This window comes from Scyliorhinus canicula, chromosome 19 (assembly GCF_902713615.1).
Source record: "Scyliorhinus canicula chromosome 19, sScyCan1.1, whole genome shotgun sequence".
Classification (NCBI taxonomy): domain Eukaryota; kingdom Metazoa; phylum Chordata; class Chondrichthyes; order Carcharhiniformes; family Scyliorhinidae; genus Scyliorhinus; species Scyliorhinus canicula.
In genome coordinates this window covers 83,324,034-83,348,566 of record NC_052164.1, presented here as the reverse complement: position 1 = coordinate 83,348,566, position 24,533 = coordinate 83,324,034, and the positions used below count along the sequence as shown (strand labels likewise).

Here is a 24,533-nt window from a genome sequence, read left to right as displayed (position 1 = left end):
GAAAAGAAAAAACAATTTAAACTCCTGTAAATAACAAAAACAAAATGTAAATAACATTAGGGGTGCCACCCAGGTCCCCCCCCCCCCCCTTGCAAAAGTCTGATCATCTTGTGTGTATTTATACTGTGCTATGTACAACAAAAACCCAGTGGAAAAAGTGAGAAATCCAGTTGCTTGGAGGAAAGAACATTTTTTTTTTTGTCGCTGCGATTTTGACAGGTGTGGATTAAATGAGCAGCTTTTTTTCTAGAGTACTTGGACAGACTGAGAATGTAGCTAAATAAAGAGACTCCCAGTGCCTTTCACAAACTCAAGACTGCTCAAAGCACTTCACAACCAGTGAAGTACGGTCAAATTTCTTGCTGGGGAAAAGCAACTTCAGTAACCATTTCCAATACTCTTGGGCACTGTCAACAAAATGCCTTTTTACCAGAAACAGGCCTCTTGTGAAGCAAGATATAATATTGTGTATTTAATATTTATTAGTGTAACAAGTAGGCTAACATTAACACTGCAGTGAAATTACTGTGAAAATCCCCTAGTCGCCACACTAGGGCGCCTGTTCGGGTACACTGAGGGAGAATTCAGAATGACCAATTCGCGTAACAAGCACCTCTTTCAGGACTTGTGGGAGGAAACCGGAGCACCCGGAGGGAACCCACGCAGACACGAGGAGAGTGTGCAGACTCTTGATAGGCAGTGACCCAAGCCAAGAATCAAACCCGGGTCCCTGGCGCTGTGAAGAATTTCTCCTCATCTCCGTGCTTGGGGAAATCTCTGAATGTCTGGACTGGAAACTACTTTTTACCTTTATTCAAAATCCAAATGTAAATTGCAAGAGCTCCATGTAATACTAAGAAGATCGCACAGGTCACATTTCTAGATCCAAGCTCTTAATTTGAACTTTCAGTGGAACTGGAGTGATCAGCTGTGGTCCAGTATTGGTGCAGAAACAGTTATTTGGCTTTGTTACTGACAAGCTACAATTACTCTTCCAAAAGCAGCCAGTCTTAATGGAGGCAGCAGACATCAATGATACAGTGAATTGTGAATCCTACAGGGTGATATCCCTGCTGAATGTAGATGCCAAATTGCTGGCCAGAATTTTGTCCATGAGGATTGTGTTCAGGACCTTATTGGAGAGGACCAGACGGGATTTGTTAAGGGTAGGCAGTTGGTGGCCAATGTAAGAAGGTTGTTAAACGTGATCATGCAGTTGGATTTCGGCGGGAGCTGGGATACTTCAGCTGGTGAGTAGATTTGTCAATTTCAATTGCAGCAGCCAGCCATTGGATACCGGCAGGGGCTGAGCCTATCGGGAGGTGAGTGGTAAGTTTAAATTACTTACCTTTGCAGGGGTTGCAGTCAGTTGGATTTCGGCGGGAGCTGGGATACTTCAGCTGGTGAGTAGATTTGTCAATTTCAATTGCAGCAGCCAGCCATTGGATACCGGCAGGGGCTGAGCCTATCGGGAGGTGAGTGGTAAGTTTAAATTACTTACCTTTGCAGGGGTTGCAGTCAGTTGGATTTCGGCGGGAGCTGGGATACTTCAGCTGGTGAGTAGATTTGTCAATTTCAATTGCAGCAGCCAGCCATTGGATACCGGCAGGGGCTGAGCCTATCGGGAGGTGAGTGGTAAGTTTAAATTACTTACCTTTGCAGGGGTTGCAGTCAGTTGGATTTCGGCGGGAGCTGGGATACTTCAGCTGGTGAGTAGATTTGTCAATTTCAATTGCAGCAGCCAGCCATTGGATACCGGCAGGGGCTGAGCCTATCGGGAGGTGAGTGGTAAGTTTAAATTACTTACCTTTGCAGGGGTTGCAGTCAGTTGGATTTCGGCGGGAGCTGGGATACTTCAGCTGGTGAGTAGATTTGTCAATTTCAATTGCAGCAGCCAGCCATTGGATACCGGCAGGGGCTGAGCCTATCGGGAGGTGAGTGGTAAGTTTAAATTACTTACCTTTGCAGGGAACAGGAAGTTTGTCCCGTGGACTTCTGGGAAGGTTTACCCCTCCCTAGTTAATAAATTCTGGTGGAGAGGAAACCCGAGACACTACACGTGTAGTGTCTCCCACCCGCCCTCCTCCTCTAACCTAATAATAAGACCCATTGGGGTGAGCAGGTGAGTGCCTTATTACATTATTATTTCTCTTTTTCTTATTTGTTAACCAGAACTAGGTTGGAAAAGACTATAGCAGAGGTCTCCAAGTTTTTTTAACTGAAATTTATACAAAGTAATAAATTAATTAACTAATCAGAGATGGCTGGGCAGGTGATGTGCTGTAGCTGTATGATGTGGGAGCTGGCTGTTCCCCTTGTGAATGGCAATGACCACATCTGCAGCAAGTGTTGGTTGCTGGAAGATCTCCGGCTCAGAATTGATGATCTGGAGTCTGAGCTTCAAACACTGCGGCACATCCGGGAGGGGGAGAGTTACCTGGACACTTTGTTTCAGGAGGCAGTCACACCTGGGAGATTAAGTAATTCACATTCAGTAACTGATCAGGGACATCAGAGTGTGACTGTAAGTGAGGCAGGCAGAGGGAACCTGAGTTCAGGAGTGCAGGAGCCTCAGCCCTTGACCTTGTCCAACAGGTATGAGACTCTTGCTCCCTGTATGGATGAGGAAAGGGGCTCTGGACAGGATGAGCCAACTGACCACGGTACCATGGTGCAGAAGGCCATTCAAGAGGGGGGAGTAAAAAGACAAGTAGTTGTTATAGGGGATTCTATAATTAGGGGGACAGATAGTATCCTATGCAAGCCGGATCGGGAGTCTCGCATGGTGTGTTGCCTGCCCGGTGCCAGGGTGCGGGACATCTCTGACCGGCTTGAAAGGATACTGGAGCGGGAGGGGGAGGATCCAGTTGTTGTGGTCCACGTTGGGACTAACAACATAGGTAAAGCTAGGGTGGAGGACCTGTTCGGGGACTATCAAGCACTAGGAAGAAAATTGAAGTACAGGTCCTCAAGGGTCATAATCTCTGGATTACTGCCCGAGCCACGTGCCAATTGGCATAGGGATAGGAAAATTAGGGAAGTAAACACGTGGCTAAGGGATTGGTGTGGGAAAGAGGGATTCCACTTCATGGGACATTGGCATCAGTTTTGGAACCGGGGGGATCTGTACCGTTGGGACGGTCTCCACCTGAACCGATCTGGAACCAGTGTTCTAGCGAAGAGGATAAATAGGGTGGTCAGTAGGACTTTAAACTTCTGAGTTGGGGGGAAGGGAAAGTGAAAGCGACAGGGAGCAGGGAGTTAAATGGCAAGATACGCAGGAGGATAACATGTAGGCAGGTGGATTTAAGCTTGAGGCAGACTAGGAATGCAACAAAAAGGAAGGATAACTTTGGACATCTTAGGACTTCCAATATCTGTACTGATAAGAAAGTTAACATTAAGGCACTTTACCTGAATGCTCGTAGCATTTGTAACAAAGTAGATGAACTAATGGCACAGATCATCGTGAATGATTATGATGTGGTAGGCATCACAGAGACATGGCTGCAGGGGGTTCAGGACTGGCAGTTAAACATCCAAGGATATACAACCTATCGAAAAGACAGGGAGGTGGGCCGAGGGGGTGGGGTTGCCTTGTTAGTTAAGAACAAAATTAAATCTATGGCACTAAACGACATAGGGTCGGATGATGTGGAGTCTGTGTGGGTAGAATTGAGGAACCACAAAGGCAAAAAAACCATAATGGGAGTTATGTACAGACCGCCTAACAGTGGTCAGGACCAGGGGCGCAACATGTACCGGGAAATAGAAAAGGCATGTCAGAAAGGCAAGGTCACAGTGATCATGGGGGACTTCAATATGCAGGTGGATTGGGTAAATAATGTAGCCAGTGGATCCAAAGTAAAGGAATTCATGGAATGCTTACAAGATGGCTTTTTGGAACAGCTTGTCATGGAGCCCACAAGGGAGCAGGCTATTCTGGACCTAGTGCTATGTAATGAACCAGACTTTATTAAAGATCTTAAAGTAAGGGAACACTTAGGAAGCAGCGATCATAATATGGTTGAGTTCAGTCTGCAGTTTGAAAGAGAGAAGGCAAAATCGGATGTAATGGTGTTACAGTTAAATAAAGGTAATTACGAGGGCATGAGAGAGGAACTGGTGAAAATCAACTGGAAGCAGACCCTAGCAGGGAAGACAGTAGAGCAAAAATGGCAGGAGTTTGTATGCATAATTGAGGACACTGTACAGAGGTTCATCCCCAAGAAAAGAAAGATTATCCAGGGAGGGATTAGACAGCCATGGCTGACAAAGGAGGTCAGGAAATGTATCAAAGAAAAAGAGAGATCCTATAAAGTGGCCAAAAGCACCGGGAAATCAGAAGATTGGGAAGGCTACAAAAACAAACAGAGGTTAACAAAGAGACAAATAAGGAAGGAGAGGATCAAATATGAAGGCAGGCTAGCCAGTAATATAAGAAATGATAGTAAAAGTTTCTTTCAATACATAAGAAACAAACGTCAGGCCAAAGTAGACATTGGGCCAATTCAAACTGATTCTGGAAGGCTAGTGATGGGAGATGAGGAAATGGCTGGAGAACTTAATAAGTACTTTGCATCTGTCTTCACAGTGGAAGACGTTAGTAATATCCCAAAAATTATAAAGGGTCAGGGGGCTGAGTTGAGTATGGTTGCCATTACAAAAGAGATGGTGCTAAAAAAGCTAAAAGGTCTTAAAATTGACAAATCTCCTGGCCCCGATGGGCTACATCCTAGAGTTCTGAGGGAGGTGGCTGAAGAAATAGCGGAAGCGTTGGTTGAGATCTTTCAAAAATCACTGGAGTCAGGGAAAGTCCCGGACGATTGGAAGATCGCTGTTGTAACCCCCTTGTTCAAGAAAGGATCAAGACAAAAGATGGAAAATTATAGGCCAATTAGCCTAACCTCGGTTGTTGGTAAAATTCTAGAATCGATCGTTAAGGATGAGATTTCTAATTTCTTGGAAGAGCAGGGTCGGATTAGAACAAGTCAACATGGATTTAGTAAGGGGAGGTCGTGCCTGACGAACCTGTTAGAATTCTTTGAGGAGGTGACAAGTAGGTTAGACCAGGGAAACCCAGTGGATGTGGTCTATCTGGATTTCCAAAAGGCCTTTGATAAGGTGCCACACAGGAGGCTGCTGAGTAAGGTGAGGGCCCATGGTGTTCGAGGTGAGCTACTGGCATGGGTTGAGGATTGGCTGTCTGACAGAAGGCAGAGAGTTGGGATAAAAGGTTCTTTTTCGGAATGGCAGCCGGTGACCAGCGGTGTCCCACAGGGTTCAGTGTTGGGGCCGCAGCTGTTCACCATATATATTAATGATCTGGATGAAGGGACTGGGGGCATTCTAGCGAAGTTTGCTGATGATACGAAGTTAGGTGGTCAGGCAGGTAGTGCTGAGGAAGTGGGGAGGCTGCAGAAGGATCTAGACAGTTTGGGAGAGTGGTGCAGGAAATGGCTGATGCATTTCAACGTGAGAAAATGTGAGGTCTTGCACTTTGGAAAAAAGAATCCAAGCATAGACTACTTTCTAAACGGTGAGAAAATTCATAATGCCAAAGTACAAAGGGATCTGGGAGTGCTAGTCGAGGATTCCCTAAAGGTAAACATGCAGGTTGAATCCGTGATTAAGAAAGCGAATGCTATGTTGTCATTTATCTCAAGAGGGTTGGAATATAAAAGCAGCGATGTGCTACTGAGCCTTTATAAGGCTCTGGTTAGGCCCCATTTGGAGTACTGTGTCCAGTTTTGGGCCCCACATCTCAGGAAGGACATACTGGCACTGGAGCGTGTCCAGCGGAGATTCACACGGATGATCCCTGGAATGGAGGGTCTAGCATATGAGGAACGGCTGGCGTTCCTGGGATTGTATTCATTGGAGTTCAGAAGGTTATGGGGAGATCTAATAGAAACTTACAAGATAATACATGGCTTAGAAAGGATGGACGCAAAGAAACTGTTTCCGTTAGGCGAGGAGTCGAGGACCCGTGGGCACAGCCTTAGAATTAGAGGGGGTAAATTCAAAACAGAAATGCGGAGACATTTCTTCAGCCAGAGAGTGGTGGGCCTGTGGAATTCATTGCCGCAGAGTGCAGTGGAGGCCGGGACGCTAAATGGCTTCAAGGCAGAGATAGATAAATTCTTGATGTCGCGAGGAATTAAGGGCTATGGGGAGAATGCTGGGAGGTGGAGTTGAAATGCCCATCAGCCATGATTGAATGGCGGAGTGGACTCGATGGGCCGAATGGCCTTACTTCCACTCCTATGTCTTATGGTCTTATGATGCCCCCGGAAGGTAGGGAGGTGGAGGTAGTGATCGCAATGGATGCAGAAAAGGCTTTTGATCAGGTAGAATGGGATTATCTGTGGGAGGTACTGGGACGGTTCGGATTTGGGAGGGGCTTTACTGACTGGGTCAGGTTGCTGTATCAGGCTCCGGTGGCAAGTGTACGGACAATATTGGACTATTTTAGACTGCACCGGGGGACGAGACAGGGATGACCCCTCTCCCCACCACTGTTGTTCGCACTGGCTATGGAGCCGTTGGCAATTGCTCTGAGAGCCTCAAGGGGCTGGTCTGCGGGGGGTGGGGGGGGGGGGGGGGGGGGGGGGAGGAGGGGGGAGTGGAGCACAGAGTCTCGTTCTATGCAGACTTCTGCTTCTGTATTTATTGGACCCAATAGAGGCGATGGAAGAAATCATGAGGATTCCAGGGGAATTTGGCCGGTTTTCGGGGTATAAGCTAAAAATGGGGAAAAGTGAGATGTTTGCGGTCCAGGCGAGGGGACAGGAGAGGCGTTTGGGGGAGCTGCCATTTAGATTAGTAGGGGGAAGCTTTAGGTACCTAGGCATTCAAGTGACGTGGGAATGGGACCGGATGCATAAATTAAATTTGGCCCGACTAGTAGACCAAGTGAAGGATGATTTTCAGAGATGAGACGCGCTTCCGTTGTCACTGGCTGGGAGGGTGCAGACGGTGAAGATGATGGTCCTCCCGAGATTCCTGTTTGTATTTCAGTGTCTCCCCATCTTTATTCCGCAGTCCTTTTTTAAACGTGTCAACAAAGTGATCACTGGCTTCGTTTAGGCGGGCAAGATCCCGCGAGTAAGGAAGGTAATGCTTGGGCGAAAAAGGAGAGAGGGCGGGCTGGCCCTGCCAAATTTTAATAACTATTACTGGGCGGCGAATATAGCCATGATCAGGAAGTGGGTGGTGGGGTAGGGGTCGGCATGGGAGCGTATGGAGGTGGCTTCATGCAAGGGCACCAGTCTGGGGGTGTTGGTAATTGCACCTCTGCCGTTCCCACCGGCACGGTACTCCACCAGCCCCGTGGTGGTGGCGGCCTTGAGAATCTGGGGGCAATGGAGGAGACATGTGGGAGTAGAGGGAGCATCGGTCTGGTCCCCAATCTGTAATAATCACCGGTTTGCCCCGGGAAGTATGGATGGGGTGTTCTGGATATGGCGGAGAGCAGAGATTGAGAGGATAGGGGTTATGTTTATAGAGGGGAGCTTTCCGAGTATGAGGGCCTGGAGGAGAAGTTTGGGTTGACGACGGGAACCAAATTCAGGTATCTGCAGGTGCGGGACTTCCTACGTAAACAGGTGTCAACCTTCCCGCTCCTACCGCTAACGGGGATTCAGGACAGGGTAGTTTCCTGAGGTGGGTAGGAGAAGGGAGCGTCTCTGACATGTACAAGGAACTTATGGGGTCGAAGGAGACGCAGACCGAGGCGCTGAAGCGCAAGTGGGAGGAGCTGGGAGGAGAGATAGAGTGGTCTATGGGCGGACTCGTTGAGTAGAGTCAGCGCGTCCGCAACATGTGCCAGGCTCAGCCTGATATAATTCAAGGTCGTTCATCGGGCTCACATGACAGTGGCCCGGATGAGCAGATTCTTTGGGGTGGAAGACAGGTGTGCAAAATGTGCAGGAGGACCAGCGAACCATGTCCACATGTCCTGGGCATGTACGAAGCTTAGGGGATTTTGGCAGGGGGATTGCAGATGTCATGTCCACGGTGTTAAAAACAAGGGTGGCACTAAGTCCAGAGGTGGCGATTTTCGGGATGTCTGAAGACCCGGGAATCCTGGAGGAGAAAGAGACACGTTCTAGCCTTTGCTTCCCTGGTAGCCCGGAGACAGAAATTATTAGCTTGGAGGGACTCAAAGCCCCCGAAGTCGGAGACCTGGCTATCGGACATGGCTAGCTTTCTCTGTTTGGGGACCAGATCTGGAGAAAATCAAGTTCGCTTTGAGAGGGTCACTGTTAGGGTTCGCCCCGATGTGGCAACCGTTCATCGACTTATTTGCGGAAAATTAATCGTCAGCAGAAGGGGGTGGGAGTTATTTTAGCTTAGAGTAGGGGGTTAATAAAGTGGGACCTGTAAGGAAGGGAGACGGCTTTTGCAATATGTTTATAGTTTCCTATACATTGTTTATTTTGTTGTTGTTACAATACCAAAAATGCCTCAATAAAATGTTTATTAAAAAAAAAATACAGTGAATTGAGATTGATCACCCATTTAAAATGTGTTGCGATTAATGAAGCATTCTCTTTAATGGGGATGAGGTTGACCAATTCTAAGAATATAGTGATTTCTTTCGCCTTTCTTGCAAGCATTTCTGGCTTGAAAATCTTGACTAAAGATGAACTATTGGGTCATTGGAAAATTAATAGCAGACTGTTCTAACTTGTTGACTCCTCTGGCATTAATCCTCCTGATTTATGTGCACCCCCAAAAGCAGAGTCAAGCTAACAAAACCTTTTGCAGTTGAGTGACTCCTATTTGCGTGTGGATTTCAAGCTATCTTTTCGCAAACCTCTTTTAACTAGCTTCTTTATGAACGCAGTATTTACTCACTGACAACATTTTATATTTTTCAATTACAGGATACAAAAAGGTTGAAAAATCGAAGATGCCTCCAAGAAACCAAAAACGTGGTGGATCTGGAAAGTCAAGTAATCTTTTTCTTGTGCTTTACTGATCAGATTGTGTTTGTTGTTGACAGTAGCGTAGTGTGGTGGCTTTGTAACCGATAAATATTGTTCAATGATCTATCGTGATCTGTGGTGATTGGTGATGCTTTTTAAAACAGAGTCTATCTAAACATTTCCCTCTTTGCTAATTTATAAGGAGCGTTTCTGAATTTGTGTTTTAATTTTCTCACTCCCATTCTCTTCTATTCCACTTCCTCTTTTCCTAGGGGCAGCACGGTAGCATGGTGGTTAGCATAAATGCTTCACAGCTCCAGGGTCCCAGGTTCGATTCCCGGCTGGGTCACTGTCTGTGCGGAGTCTGCACGTCCTCCCCGTGTGTGCGTGGGTTTCCTCCGGGTGCTCCGGTTTCCTCCCACAGTCCAAAGATGTGCGGGTTAGGTGGATTGGCCATGCTAAATTGCCGGTAGTGTCCTAAAAAAGTAAGGTTGGGTTACGGGTATAGGGTGGATACGTGGGTTTGAGTAGGGTGATCATTGCTCGGCACAACATCGAGGGCCGAAGGGCCTGTTCTGTGCTGTACTGTTCTATGTTCCCTCCTCTCCCCTCTTGAAGCCATTAATCCCTTGCTAGAGTATTGCTCCAGGAGTTTTGAACATCCTCTGGTCCTTCATTCAGGTGGCCGTTATTCTTGAATGACATGTTAATAGACGACAGCAGGATATTTACAGGGGGTGGGGTGGCTTTATTGGGGTCATTCCTGTCTGGCACTCCCACAGATACAGGTTGAGGGGTTTGAATGTCCTGTCTGTTCCTCTTCTGCAGCTGTTTGCTGCTGGGTGTCCCTGGAAAGGGAGCACGCCGTGTCGATCGGCATGATCAAGCCCTTCCATGCCCAGTGTGCACCCCAGGGACTGGGGTGTTTTACCCAACCCCATTAACCACATTTTGTTTTGATATTTTAAGTTTCCTTTGAAATTCTGATTGCTTTGATGCAGTATCCCTTTTCACTCGGCCTTTTACTTTATCCTTCAATTTGTTGATTTAGTTTATTTGAGTACTCAAAAGAAGCACATTAAGGGTAGGGTGGGCATTGGTGCTACAGAAACATCTTTATCGACAACTTGCATTTGTGTGTTGCCGTGTGTTCTGAAACTAAGTGTAACATCCCTCCCAGAATTCTGTCAACTATTACTGAATTCACTGAATTATCAGGGTAATTGAACTTGGATGGTTTTGGTGAAGGAAAAGATTGATGTTTGATTTATATAAAAATCTTGGAGCAAATAATATTCTGCCTTTTTATTCTTCCTACCAAAGTGAACAACCTCACACTTTTGCATATACTCCATCTTCCAATTCTTTTGCCCACTCACTTAACCTACCTATATCCCTTTTCATGCTCGTTGTATCATCCTAACAACTTGCTTTCCTACTTATCTTTGTATCATCAGTAAATTTGGCTACAGTAAAGTTTGTCCCTTCATTCAAGTCCTTAATATGGATCGTAAATAGTTGAGGCATCAGTAGTACTGATCCCTGCAGCGCTTCACTAGTTACAGTTTGCCAACCAGAAAATGGCCCATTTATCCAGACACTGTTTGCTGTTAGTTAGCAAATCCTCTGTCCTTATTAAGTCATCCCTTTCATCCTGTCCTTCCAATACCCTTGAATATTCAGTTCCCTGCGTTGTCACTTTGCAACCGTGACTCTGTAAGGGCCATCATATCATACTACTTTATTTCTATTTGTGCTATCAATTTATTCATCTTGTTACAAATGTTGTGTTCTTTCATTTTTTTAACCATTTCCCCTGCTCTGATCTTATTTGCTGGTGCACTCTTATGTTTGTACATTCTGTCCCTTCCTTTAACACACTGTTTATCATTACCCAAATCACTCGCCTGCACTGCTGTCTTGCCTTTTCACTTTAACTTTCTAAAATTTCCTTCACATGAACTATCCACCCCACTATCCAGTTTAAAGTCCTCTCTGCAGTTCTAGTTATATGATTAGCCAGTAGACTGGACCCAGAGAAGTTCAGGTGACGGCTGTCCCAACAGTGCAGTTTCCTCTTCCTCCCGCACTGGTACCAGTACCGCATGAATTGAATCACATTTCCTCATGTCAATCTTTGAACCATAGATTCAACTTTCTTCGTATTTACCCTATGTAATTTTCTCATGGCTCAAATTGTTACCATTATAGCTCTACTTATTAATTTATTCCCTAGTTGCTCATGAACCCTTTGTAGAATCATTTCTCTAATCCTACCTATGGCATTCGTACCTATGCACAGGGCATATGCAGCATCACCTATCTCCAACATCATGATAACATTTAATTTGCCCATGCAGCGCATGGTGTCTTCAGAACATTCTTAAGTGAGGGCATACTCACACAGCGTATGGAGGATATATCTGTATTTAAAGAATGAAGGTAACTCTAACAGGTATTCTGTTTTTGCAGTGTTCTTCAGGAAGAGATTCTGTTACATCTTTATTGTTTGCCCTCTGTTGCCAATAGAAACAACTGAACCAGCTGCCAAATCTGCCAAAAAGGAACTGGATGACTCAACAGAACCTGTGGCCATAGAGTGTTTGACCACTGGCAGACAAACAAAAGTAAGGCCATCTGGAGAGGAAAAAGGCAACAAAGAGGCACACAGCTTTTGGCTGATGAAATCAGAACCAGAAAGCCGATTTGAAAATGGTGTTGATATGAAGGTAATGTGTTTTTTTTTTCAAATTTAGAGTACCCAATTCATTTTTTCCAATTAAGGGGCAATTTTACATGGCCAATCCACCTACCCTGCACATCTTTGGGTTGTGGGGGCAAAACCCATGCGAACATGGGGGAGGAATGTGCAAACTCCACACAGTGATCCAGAGCTGAGATCGAACCTGTGCCCTCGACGCCATGAGGCAGCAATACTAACCACTGCGCCACCGTGCCGCCCGAGGTAATGTGTTGTTACCAAATGTAGGGCCTGAGGGGTTGGTGCAAATGGTGCCAAACATTTGGGCCCGTGGTCTAGGTGGGTGGGAATGTTCTGGTCTCATTGCTGTAAACAGAGTTTCTTGTTGTCCCCCAACCTGAGCAGCCAGAGGAAAGAGGGAATTTCATCGTTGCTGCAGTCACTCTGCCCACTGCGTGTCGGTCTAATGAAAGGAAAACAAAACCTTAGTACAGCAGTTTTCATGATGCTGCAAATCACTTTAGAGCCAATTAAATACTTCTGAGTTGTAGACACTGGTATCATGTAGGCAATGTTATCAAATGGTAGAGCAGGCTTGAGGGGCTGACTGGCTTACTCCTGCTCCTAATATGTATGTTTGTATGTCATTCTGAATGGATGCGATGAGTTCGGGAAGACCGCCTTTGTCATCCATAATTATCTTGCAAGCAGAGAGTGGAATCATGGTTGGAGTTCTGTTTGTCTTGTTGCTAATGGAAGTCTACTGTGAGTAGGCTTTGTGGAATGAAATATGGACAGGAGTGCAGAACGAGCTCATAGCAAATCAGTGACCTGTTTTATCCTGCTCATGATTCTCAAGATTGTCTTTTCCATTGACTTCAACCGTGTCCTTTTGTCTACTAACCTATTATTGTACTCTTGTAGTTTAATTAGATTTTTGAGTCATCGTGATAAAATTGTGTTATAAAGATGTTGAAATTATATTGTAATGAGAAGCAACAGAGTCTCCAGACTTGCTGCACAAAAAAATTACAGGTATAATTGTGGACCATTCAGTCTTTGTCTTCAGGCCTCTTAAAAGTTATGTCACACAAAGACACTTGAGACCTCCAATGCTTCTCACTGTCAGTGAAGACCTATGTTGTTTAATCATTCCATGTTGTTGCTCAGGAATCATTTGATCTTTCTACCCAGTTGGATTACTGATAAAATAGAATCCAATTATACACCTTCTGTGAAATAATTCCATTCATTCTGGCAAGAGAAAATCTTCTAATTCTTCTACAGAATGGAGAAGATCTTGTGCAGTTTATTTGGGTTGCAAGTATTGAATCTTCCTCCAAATTTGAATTTAGTGTCACTGTGTGCAATGTGCAGCACATGTTAATGAGGACTGAGGCAGTCACCAAAATCAATGTTATTGTCTGCATAGTTATAAACAGCCAGTAGGATATTTTCCTGTCAAATTAACAATATTGCAAGATGCTGATAAAGTAGTTTACTAGTTGCAATGGGTTCAGTTAAAGCATGCACGCAAACTAACAATGCATCATATCATTGCTGCTCTTAATATTAATGACTCGTGCTGCATACATATCAGATATTTGTAACCAGATGCCAGCAATGGGCGTCATCATTTTACTGGGACCTTTCTGTGATTCTTGAAAGGGGAATAATTTAAGTTAATCTCAATTTAAATTATTGACCCTTTATTATTGAGGTTTCAGCAGTCGTGTTTATTCTAAATATTTAATGGTGTGTCAGTTGAATTGAATGACTGCATTGAGAAAACTGGATGATCTTATTCAAGAAGATAAATTGTCCAAGAAAGATTTCTCCTGTACAACTTGAAAGTGGAAGTAAATATGAGCAGTTATTATTTTGAGGGGTAAGTAAAATATATGTTTCTATGTTTTTTAATTCTTTCTTTGGTTCTATTCCCAGTTTGGAGTAGAGGATCTGAAGGTACAACATAATCAGACTGCATGCTGGGATGGTGTTCGGAACTACCAGGTATAAGAAAAACTGGACATCACAGTGAGAGATTTTACTGGGCTGGACTTCACTGACTTGAATCTTTATCCATTTAGAATGTATTGCAACATCTAGAGCAGCATAATACCAAACTAGGACTTTGGGATAACATGAATAAAATAAGAAGCATGATTCAAAAGTATAACAATTTTGAGGTTAATCCAGCTATTTTCTCAGTAACTGACTACTTTTTTGCTTCAAGTTCAGAATTGTCCGATTATTGAGCTTTTACTTAATATTAACTGCCCAGATTGCCAACTGTTGGGAGTTTGATTTGTCGGTTAAAGACTGTAAAGTAGTTTATTTTTCCCTTGGCCAGAAGATTGAACTCTATTCAGACAAATGAGAAAGTAATATTCCTGGAGCAGATTTAAATCTTTTATTCGACATGTTTGCTTTCGCGTTCTTGCGCCTCCCCGAGTATTTTCCCTTTAAAGGTTTAGGGAAGTCAGCCAGTGGAATTGTTTTGCATCAGTATTTCGAATGATGATGTAAGAACAACAAGGTAAATTGTACATATTTAGTTACATCTTTCTCATAATTTACCTATTTCATGTTACTCAGATACCATGCACCCGGGGGCTTGAGTTCCCAGTGGGGCCAATCTTGGCGGTTAGACCTGACAATGTGTCCATTCACCTCATGTCAAGATATGGTTGAGTTCCTTGCCAATCTGACTAGAATATGTCCAAAAATAAAATGGTTATAAATCCAGCATGGTTTGATTGTACTTTGAATAAGACCAAGAGAGCCTCAAGGTGCTGGGGTGGAGGACTATAAAGGTGGGGCTGGAGAGTATAACGGTAAGCAGCACACATGCTTATTGTATTGCTTTTTTTAAATAAGCAATTCACTTAAACCACACAGTGCAGAGTCTCAATTTCCCTTCTCACAGAAAAGGGATAATGGATAACTGGAGCAATGGGGAGGACATTTAATTTCCCTGTTGAGACCCTTCTTGAAGAAATTGAAGCAAATAGGGGACTGGCGTGTCATCTAGCCTACATCCCAGCCCTCACATGCAGTGAGGAAGAGGGTGTTGGCAGTGATAATAAAGAGTTTCTGAACATCACATGTACAGGATGGAAGAGACGTGCAGAGAGAAATGTAATAACCTGACATGAACAGGGATGGTAAGATGACGCTTTCCAACTTTTCCTCGCCAACTGTAGACAGCGGGCTTAAAATTCCAGTGGAAATGTCTCATCAGAAACCTTGCATTGTGACCCTCTGAAGTTGCAGAAAAGGAGCTCCTTTATTGTACCAAAGATGTTAAGGTGGTGTTGGAGGGGAGAGGGCGGTGGGATTCCTTCACTTCTTCAAAAAGGGAGTGATTTAATGGCTGTAGAGCTTGGAATGATGCCATTCGCATCTTTCTCAAACATTTTTTTTTATATATGTCACTCAAATGGACTGAGAGTAAAAGTTGGATTGCTGCCAATTGTCTTAGAATAATGTGTTCTCTTGGAACATAGATTTGCTATTCCAAATTTAATTTCCAAACACAATAACTTATTGAATATGTGACTGAACCAATCTTGCGTTGAATGTACTTGGTTTTCTATGGATAAATGTGTCGACTCTGTTAAAGGAAGCACAGCTAACAAGATATGTCAATTTCTTAAAATTAATAAAACAAAATTCAAAATAATGACAGTTTTCTCAAGTTAACAGTTCTTGGCAACTTTTTAGCGATATGTGACTTGGGGCGTATCCCTGTAGCCAGGAGGCGGGCCTTCATCGCAGGAGACCAGTTTGTAATCAAGAAATCTGAAACTCGCAAAATAGCCACCTTCAACACGAGAAAGGAATTTTTTATCTCTTCTGGACACATTTGTCGTTAACGGAGGCGGAGAGGCAACGATTGACGTGCTTTTTTTTTAGCAGTTTCGGTTTCGGACTGAGGTCTGGGTAGGATCAAGTTTAAAGCTGCAGACAGTTCTGGTTTTAAACCAGTGACGAAATGGGTTTTTGATAGATCTTTTAAATGGTTTAAAACCCAGGCTGTTGTCTTTATCACTTCAACTCCAAGCTATTTGGTGCTTAATGGGTTAAGTTGTACTACACTTTGTTTGCCACGAGGCTCGTTGCTCAACCAAATAGGCTTTGCTTGTTTAAAAATCTCAGTCTATTAAAGCTGCCATGAGAGGCTTTTGGATCAGGGCCATCAGCATTTTGTGATCTCAGAGTAAGATAATGGTTTGTTCTGGGGTAAAAGTGTCCTCGACAGATAATTCATTTGGCCAGGAAATTCGATCACTGTATTCATTGTTTTCATGTCAGTAGCAGCTTGCAATAATGTAGATTTGGTTTAGTACATCTTGGTACATTCACTGGTACATATTGGACTTTAGTTAAAATTGTTTCAACTCTTCCCGTAGGTGGCGCTGTTTGCTTTCGAGAGTTCAGTTGATTTTTTAAAGACAGATTTGAAGGCTTTTGAGCTGTTAATTTGTCTGTCAGTAATTTGTTATGACATTTCATGGTGTCCTTGTCACTTTCCAAAATACATTTTTCCTCAAGTAACTGGCAAGTTAACTGCTGAAGTTTGGATTCTGAGTCAGTATTTTTACGTTGTAATTCACCAATTTGAAATGATTGTTGTTGAACTTTAAAGGTTTCATTTTCCAATAATGTTTTAATCTGATCACATTGTTCAAGTTTAGATTTTGCATCTTGTAATTCTTCAACCACTGCTGCTAGTTGGTCTTTAGTGGTCATGATCGAATTTAGTTTTTGCAATTGTCTCTTGATATTTTTGGAGCTGTGCCATTGCTGCAAAAGACCATTTCATACGTTTTCCTCTATTTAAGCGTGTGTGTTTTCTCCATGCCTTCTTGAGATTATCAAGGGACCACTGCCCTTTAGGGATATCATATTTTGATTCAATTTTTCTTGCAACTTCAGACAATCCAAATTGTCTACAAATCAAAGATCTAAGATCATCCAATATATCGTCAATAGAGACATCCGGTACAGCACGGCCTCTCTTGGACGTTGTGGGAAGTAGTTCTCTACCATTTGAAGGTTCTGAATCTATTTTAGGATTAATTTCCGCCATAAACTCAACCGTACACCCAATCCTTTGGTCGTCAACTATGTGTAATCTGTGTACACTACCGCGACTATTTTTTCAGTCCCGTTTTATTTTAGTTTCACCGATCGGCACCCGATTGAATCAACAAAGTCTGAAAAAGGTCCTTTCTAAGGGGTCGAAGCACTGCTTGATGTGGCTTTAAGACTTTTAATGGGTGAAAAAGATGTTTCTTACCCCAGTCTAGCCGTTTTTCTTTGGGTCTTCCGTCCTTCTGGTACTTCGGTCTTCTGATTTCTTCCTGGCTGGCTCCTCCCCTCCTGCCGACTACGCCAATTGAAAGAGATCTACCATGCGGATCTAGTGGCACTTGCGAACACTAAAACTCAGTAGAAATTTGAGTTAAAACTTCTCGGGTGCAAATAAGAATCGTTTATTGCCTCTATCTGATTACAATTGAGAATCACTTAAATTTTATTCTCTAATAAGTCTGGCTGGGAAAAATGACTTAAAGAGAAGCAACTTGTACACAATGTAACTTTTAAAATAATACAGAAATGGTTTCTTGCTTATGGCAAACAGCTTGCATTTATTTCAAGAGTTAGAGTGGAAAAGTGAAAGTACAGAGATAGAGAATAGTTTAGATCAAAGTATAGAATGATCCGGATACAAATGGTCGTACTAACCCTCGCGGTTATACTAAATCATATCAGTCTTTAGCCATCTATCTACACCCCTATGTAATCCTAATTGGTTTGGGTTAGGATCAAATGAGTTTGATTTGACGGCTACCAATCTTCAATGTGTAACATTAGTTTTAATTGTTTCATGTCTGAATACTTATGCATGTTATGGAATGCGATATTGTGCTGTTATCGCGACCAGCTTAAACTGGTCTTCTGCTGACTAGGCTGTTATCACCATTATGAACAATGGTGCCTTCGTATTACTGTGGCGTTGCTATGGTGTAGCTATATTCTTGATTCGACAGCACAAGTATAGTGTCAAACTGTCTTGCAAATGTGCTGTTTTAATCTATAATGGAATTATGCTGTTTTGTGTCTCTGTATGTTTTGAGATGACCTGAGGTTATGAGTGAATTAAAAATGGGTATTTAAAAACTGGGGCTTAATATTTACACTAAATAGCTATCTTTTACCTATCAGGTGTATTAGAAAATAGTTGGCTTCTACACTGGTGGAGCATGAGGATCCTGGGCTCCATCAGCAAGAACTTTTGAGTTCCCAGCTGGTTTGGTCTCCAAGGCTGCAGTGCTCAGCACCAACATTGCTCAGGCAATAGAACAGCTGCCAGAACCAAGTGGCTGCTTCATTGAATCATACAGCAGATGCCCAGATAAGTGACAGCAAGGGAGTGGTCATAGCTACCACTTTAGGGGCAGCACAGTGGGTTAGCCCTGCTGCCTCACGGCGCTGAGGTCCCAGGTTCGATCCCGGCTCTGGGTCACTGTCTGTGTGGAGTTTGCACATTCTCCCCGTGTTTGCGTGGGTTTCGCCCCCACAACCCAAAAATGTGCAGGGTAGGTGGATTGGCCGCACTAAATTGCCCCTTAATTGAAAAAAAATGAATTGGGTACTCTAAATTTATTTATTTTTAAAAATAGCTACCACTTTAGTGCACTTGAGGAATTTGGTGAATGGAGGGCGGACTGAATTGCAGTTTCCAGACTATCACAGAGACTGGCCGGATCTGATGGCAGCCATTGTTTCACCTGTAAGATTACCAAGTGCTGTTGTGCACCATGTCTTTGTTGGAAGGGTGGCTGATGTGATGCTAGCATCTGCTGCTGTCACCCCTCTGACCAAGACTGCCAGTGAGGTCTTCCTACAACAGGCAGGGTGCTAACTGCACAAGGCAGCTCTGGATCTTCCTCTTGCGTGCAGGCACCAACAGTCCTGATCCAAGCACACACAATTGTCTCATCTTCACACCACGTCCCATGTCTCCGATTCCCAAGTGCATGTCTCAAATGCAGGAAGACCAAGTATAATACTCTGTAACTTGGAAGATGGGCTATTATGGAAGAGATACGTATTTGGACAGGAACTCAGATAGATTATTGTAAAATATTGAGGAAACCTGGACCTATTGTAATTACGTGCATCAATGACTTGCATCCAATTTTCATGATCTTTGACGCTGCATTGTTGCTCTGATAGCATATATGCCTGAGTGCAAAGATGTAGGACAGTCCAAGGTATTCAGTGTTTCCTTAGGGACAAAACAACTAATTTATAAATACTTACTGTTGGATATAAAATTCAGAAGGTTTAATTTGGCCAGTTTTTAGTAATATTTTTTTAATTTAGGGAGTATCCAATAATTTTTTTTTCCATTAAAGGGCAATCCACTAACTTGCTCATCTTGGGATTGTGTGGTTAAACCCACCCGACACGGGGAGAACGCGTAACTGCACACAGTGACCCTGGGACGGGATGAAACCTGGGTCCTCAGCGCTGTAGGCAACAGTGCTAACCACTGTGCCACCCCATTTTGGGCAGTTTTACATGTATTTTAATCCTTTGAATTATTTGTGAGACTGTTTTAAACACCCTTGGTGTTATTTGCTTATGAAGCACAGCAGAAAGTATTCCTCAACAAGAATTGAACAGCTGGTGGTATAAGGATGACTGCTTCTCATGTACTGTACATATATGAACATATCAAATGTAGATTTGGGGCTAATGGAAGAGCTATTGCATCCAGGTAGAAAAGTGTGCAGTGAAATAGTTTATTTTGTCTATTCTGTAATAATAGGCTCGAAATTTCATGAGAGATATGAAGGTGGGGCAGCTGGCCTTTTTCTACCACAGCAATTGTAAAGAGCCTGGAATCGCCGCAGTTGTCAAGGTTTTCATTTTTAATATCTATTGACATTTTAGTACCTGTTTTGTGCTCTTCAAGCATTTTTGGACTGTGATCTCTTCTTGTACATTTGTAATAAGTGGAATTTATATTGTTGCAACTAATGGGTGCCTCCCCCTTAAATATTTTGCTCATTAAAATGACAGATCTGTGCTGGGGACTGAAATATAATGCCATTTGTTGTAGCCTATTGACAGCAAGACTCTGGATGCCATATGGTATTGAGTAGGGACTCAATGGGTTGACTTGAACCCCAATTGGAGGAGTCACTGCCTTTAGAGGGAGATTGGGGGAGAACTGGCAGAAGAGTAAAACTAGTTCTAAAACTATTGTCTCCTCCAACAAGGTTAACAAAAGGAAATTTAATTAATGATTTCCCCTCTGGACCCAGACGTGATTGATCGGATTGAAATATTGAGCAGTATTTGATGCATTTAAGTGTGGCACTGTGATCCAATGTGCCATTGAATATAAAATAAACAGTACAGCTGAAGAGAAAACTGCCTTCATCCAAAGGCAATAAATAATTTGTCAGTGCTTTTAATCTGTGGTTTAAAAAAGCCTAAATTCACTGTTTTGATAAACTTTGAACAATCACAAAACGTGTAACAGATTAGTATTTCCTTCCTCTCTAATTGTATTTGGAATTCTTGTTGTTTCTTTCAAAGATCGTAAAGGCATCTTATGTTGATCACACACAGTTTGACAAGAAGGATCCTCATTATGACCCCAGAAGCTCGAAGGAAAATCCTAAATGGTTCATGGTAAGTGACAGTATTCTTTTGCATTTTATTGCAACCATAAAAAAAGATGAGTCTTTCAGAAACTTTAAGAACCATCATAAAATTACCTGGGGGAATGCTGTGATTTATCACCCAAGTGCCTGTAAACTGACATTTTCAGTGCTTCCAGGACAAATTATATATATTTATAGTATTTCAGCAACAAATTGCAGCAAGCGTAAAAACTCATGGAGCATATTGCGAGATGTTAGTGTGCCAGGACTAATTAAATGAAAAATGAAATGAAAATCGCTTATTGTCACAAGTAAGCTTCAAACGTGACACCACTGTTTAAAAAAGGAGGTAGGCAGAGACTGGGTAATTATAGGCCATTGAGCTTAACTTCGGTAGTAGGGAAGATGCTGGAATCTATCATCAAGGAAGAAATAGCGAGGCACCTGGATACAAATTGTCCCATTGGGCAGATGCAGCATGGGTTCATAAAGGGCAGGTCGTGCCTAACTAATTTAGTGGAAGTTTTTGAGGACATTACCAGTGCAGTAGATATCGGGGAGCCAATGGATGTGGTATATCTGGATTTCCAGAAAGCCTTTGACAAGGTGCCACACAAAAGGTTGCTGCATCAGATAAAGATGCATGGCATTAAGGGTAAAGTAGTAGCATGAATAGAGGATTGGTTAATTAATAGAAAGCAAAGAGTGGGGATTAATGGGTGTTTCTCTGGTTGGCAATCAGTAGCTAGTGGTGTCCCTCAGGGATCAGTGTTGGGCCCACAATTGTTCACAATTTACATAGATGATTTGGAGTTGGGGACCAAGGGCAATGTGTCCAAGTTTGCAGACGACACTAAGATGAGTGGTAAAGCGAAAAGTGCAGAGGATACTGGAAGTCTGCAGAGGGATTTGGACAGGTTAAGTGAATGGGCTAGGGTCTGGCAGATGGAATACAATGTTGACAAATGAGAGGTTATCCATTTCGGTAGGAATAACAGCAAACGGGATTATTATTTAAATGATAAAATATTAAAACATGCCGCTGTGCAGAGACCTGGGTGTGCTAGTGCATGAGTCGCTAAAAAGTTGATTTACAGGTGCAACAGGTGATCAAGAAGGCAAATGGAATTTTGTCCTTCATTACTAAAGGGATGGAGTTTAAGACTAGGGAGGTTATGCTGCAATTGTATAATGTGTTAGTGAGGTCACACCTGGAGTATTGTGTTCAGTTTTGGTCTCCTTACTGGAGAAAGGACGTACTGGCACTGGAGGGTGTGAAGAGATTCACTAGGTTAATCCCAGAGCTGAAGGGGTTGGATTCCGAGGAGAGGTTGAGTAGACTGGGACTGTACTCGTTGGAATTTAGAAGGATGAGGGGGTTCTTATAGAAACATATAAAATTATGAAGGGAATAGATAGGATAGATGCGGGCAGGTTGTTTCCACTGGCAGGTGAAAGCAGAACTAGGGGGCATAGCCTCAAAATAAGGGGAAGTAGATTAAGGACTGAGTTTAGGAGGAACTTCTTCACCCAAAGGGTTGTGAATCTATGGAATTCCTTGCCCAGTGAAGTAGTAGAGGCTCCTTCATTAAATGTTTTTAAGATAGATAGTTTTTTGAAGAATAAAGGGATTAATGGTTCTGGTGTTCAGGCCGGAAAGTGAAGCTGAGTCCACAAAAGATCAGCCATGATCTCATTGAATGGCGGAGCAGGCTCGAGGGGCCAGATAGCCTACTCCTGTTCCTAGTTCTTATGTTAAATGAAGTTACCGTGAAAAGCCTCTAGTCGCCACATTCCAGCGCCAGTTCGGGGAGGCTGGTACGGGAATTGAACCGTGCTGCTGGTCTGCTTTAAAAGCCAGCTCTTTAGCCCTGTGCTAAACCAGCCCCTACTATGACTAAGCTTTGTTGCGAGATAAATTCGAATGTGAACAGGGTTATCTGTTTGTTACTCTTTATACTGATTATTTCACAATAGATAGAAAACAGGCAATTTTACCCCATAATGCGCTCTGGCTCATGAAGTAGAGCTCATCGCACCCCATAGGCACTTTTTCCCCAAAGAGAGGGAAATACATAAAGGGCAGAATCTTACAAAAAAAAAAGGCAAAGTGTCAGTCCCAGCAAGAAAAACTTGAGTGAATTCATTGGTGGACTTCTTATGGAATCTTGAGCATCTTAGAAACCAAAGTGAGTGGATGTAGTTAATGCTGTCACTTCAGCGAGGCTTGAACTTTTAGAGTTGGGAACCAGCTTCAAACAGATTGAGGCCCCATCTTTAAAGAGCTCCCTGAAAAGCGCTGCGGCCCAATGTCACCCAGGCCACATCTTGGAGCTCTTTCTGCATCCCCCAAGACAGTAATCACTGGCAGATTCCCCCCCTCCTCCCCCGACCAGTCATTGCCACACACCACCGCCCCTTGATGTCCCCTCCCTCCCCCAATGGGGCTCCTGCTATAGCACACGTTGGCACTGCCATGTCTCTTTATCCCCTCGGGGGGGGGGGGGGCTATACATACCTCTGCACCCCCAGGGGGAATCCCTTCGACTGCCTGCCTCACGCCTGGCCAAAAGTGGTGTAAATCACACCGTCGTGACGGGTCAAGATTTTGGGAGGGGCGGGCTGGGGGGTCTAGAGAGAGCTTACTAATGACATGGTAATGTATTGAAATGAGGTTCCTTTGGTGCAGCCTTCTGCTGGCATCAATTGATGACACAGACAAATTGATACTCACTACATGTTTGATTTGCATTTAAATATAGCCTTTACTTTCACACTTAAGAAACAGTTATATAAGTTTAAAGACTCACAATTTGAACAACAATACTGCCCACTAGAGAGAACTTGGACAGGCTTGCTGTAGAGGGTGTGCCCTGTAAGTTTCCAAACTCTGGTCTTGTCTTGCGAATATTGATCCCCGGGTTATCGCCGTCAAAATCTTACGCTTTTTATATGGTTTGAGTTAAACAATCCTGTAGTATATAGGTATTATTTGTTCTTGAGAGAGCCTTGTTCTCACTGTTCCAAAACAAAGTGTTAGCAGTGAAAGTTCCAGTTGCAAGATGTTGTCCTGGGGTTCCCTCAAAATCCATTCTGCTTCAGCTGGAGTTTCCCCCCACACACAAATCTGTTGGCCTCTTTTACCATCATGCTTCACGGCACAATGTTGGCCACTTTCCCATCACCGGGCTGGCATCGGGGGGTGGGGGAGGAAGATGCCAAACATGCCGGAGAGAATCATGTTATTTGCTTCTCTTGGATTTTGGGCCTGCACTGATTTTTTCACATATGGAAAATGACCCCCATGTTTTTACAGCTCATATTTGTTCAGTTAATTTCAACTGATCATGGTCATTACAGCAGACTCAATAGATGTCATTAATACTCTGTTCTGTATATTATTTGTCATATCTTGTCGACATACCTGATGATTTTGAATTTTTAATGAACCCAGCAGTTACATGATTGTAGCGTGCAATGATCTGATTAGCCACTGCCACTGGAGACTGTTAAACAGCATATATATGCAGCTCCGTAATAATTGGGTTGGTGTCATAGGTAAAGCTTAAGAAACTAGTTGACCAGATACTCTTTGCGGCCCACAACTACTGGAATGAACGCAAAATCCATACACAACCCATTCAAATATAATTCAAATGTTTACCCTTTTATTTAAATTTAATGAAGAATCCAAAGGAAACTTATTTTCCAGACTGTTGAGAATGTGGAACTTAATACCACATGGAGTACTTTAAGTGAATAGGGTCAATGCTTTTGAGGGGAAGTTAGACAAGTACTAGAGGGAGAAAGGAATGTAAGATTATAAGCTTACATACTGTAGGGTTGGGAGGAGGCTCATGTGGAGCATAAACACCAGCATGGACCAGGTGGATTGAATGGCTTATTTCTGGTAATTAAATGTCATACTTTTTGATGTTTAAAAAATGCCACCCAGCAGTGATCTGATCATCCAATTTCTTGTGCTTTTATTTTAATAATAATAGTATTCATTGCCTTCCACTATGTAACTTATCTTCTTTAAACAAGTGGAAGGTTGACTTATTTCTTGGCTGCTGTCAATATTTCTCTTGACCAGTCAAAGTTTGCATCTTTCATTATGAGATATTAAATTATTAGTTAAACAATTTAGTAACTAGGCGAATCTCATTTCTGACTTATGATTTGTCAGTTAGTGTGAGGTAGTGATGG

At 43.1% G+C, this 24,533-nt stretch overlaps 1 protein-coding gene across 1 annotated transcript in view; it reads left to right on the top strand.

Moving 5' to 3' along the window:
- thyn1 (thymocyte nuclear protein 1) overlaps nt 1–24,533 on the top strand; it is a 31,443-nt gene that overhangs the window by 3,343 nt on the left and 3,567 nt on the right. Inside the window, exons 2-6 of the mRNA XM_038778963.1 lie at nt 8,892–8,960; nt 11,406–11,662; nt 13,579–13,647; nt 19,481–19,573; nt 20,257–20,352. Coding sequence (XP_038634891.1) covers nt 8,918–8,960; nt 11,406–11,662; nt 13,579–13,647; nt 19,481–19,573; nt 20,257–20,352 — 558 coding nt within the window. The 5' untranslated portion in view covers nt 8,892–8,917. The remainder of the gene's footprint in view (nt 1–8,891; nt 8,961–11,405; nt 11,663–13,578; nt 13,648–19,480; nt 19,574–20,256; nt 20,353–24,533) is intronic.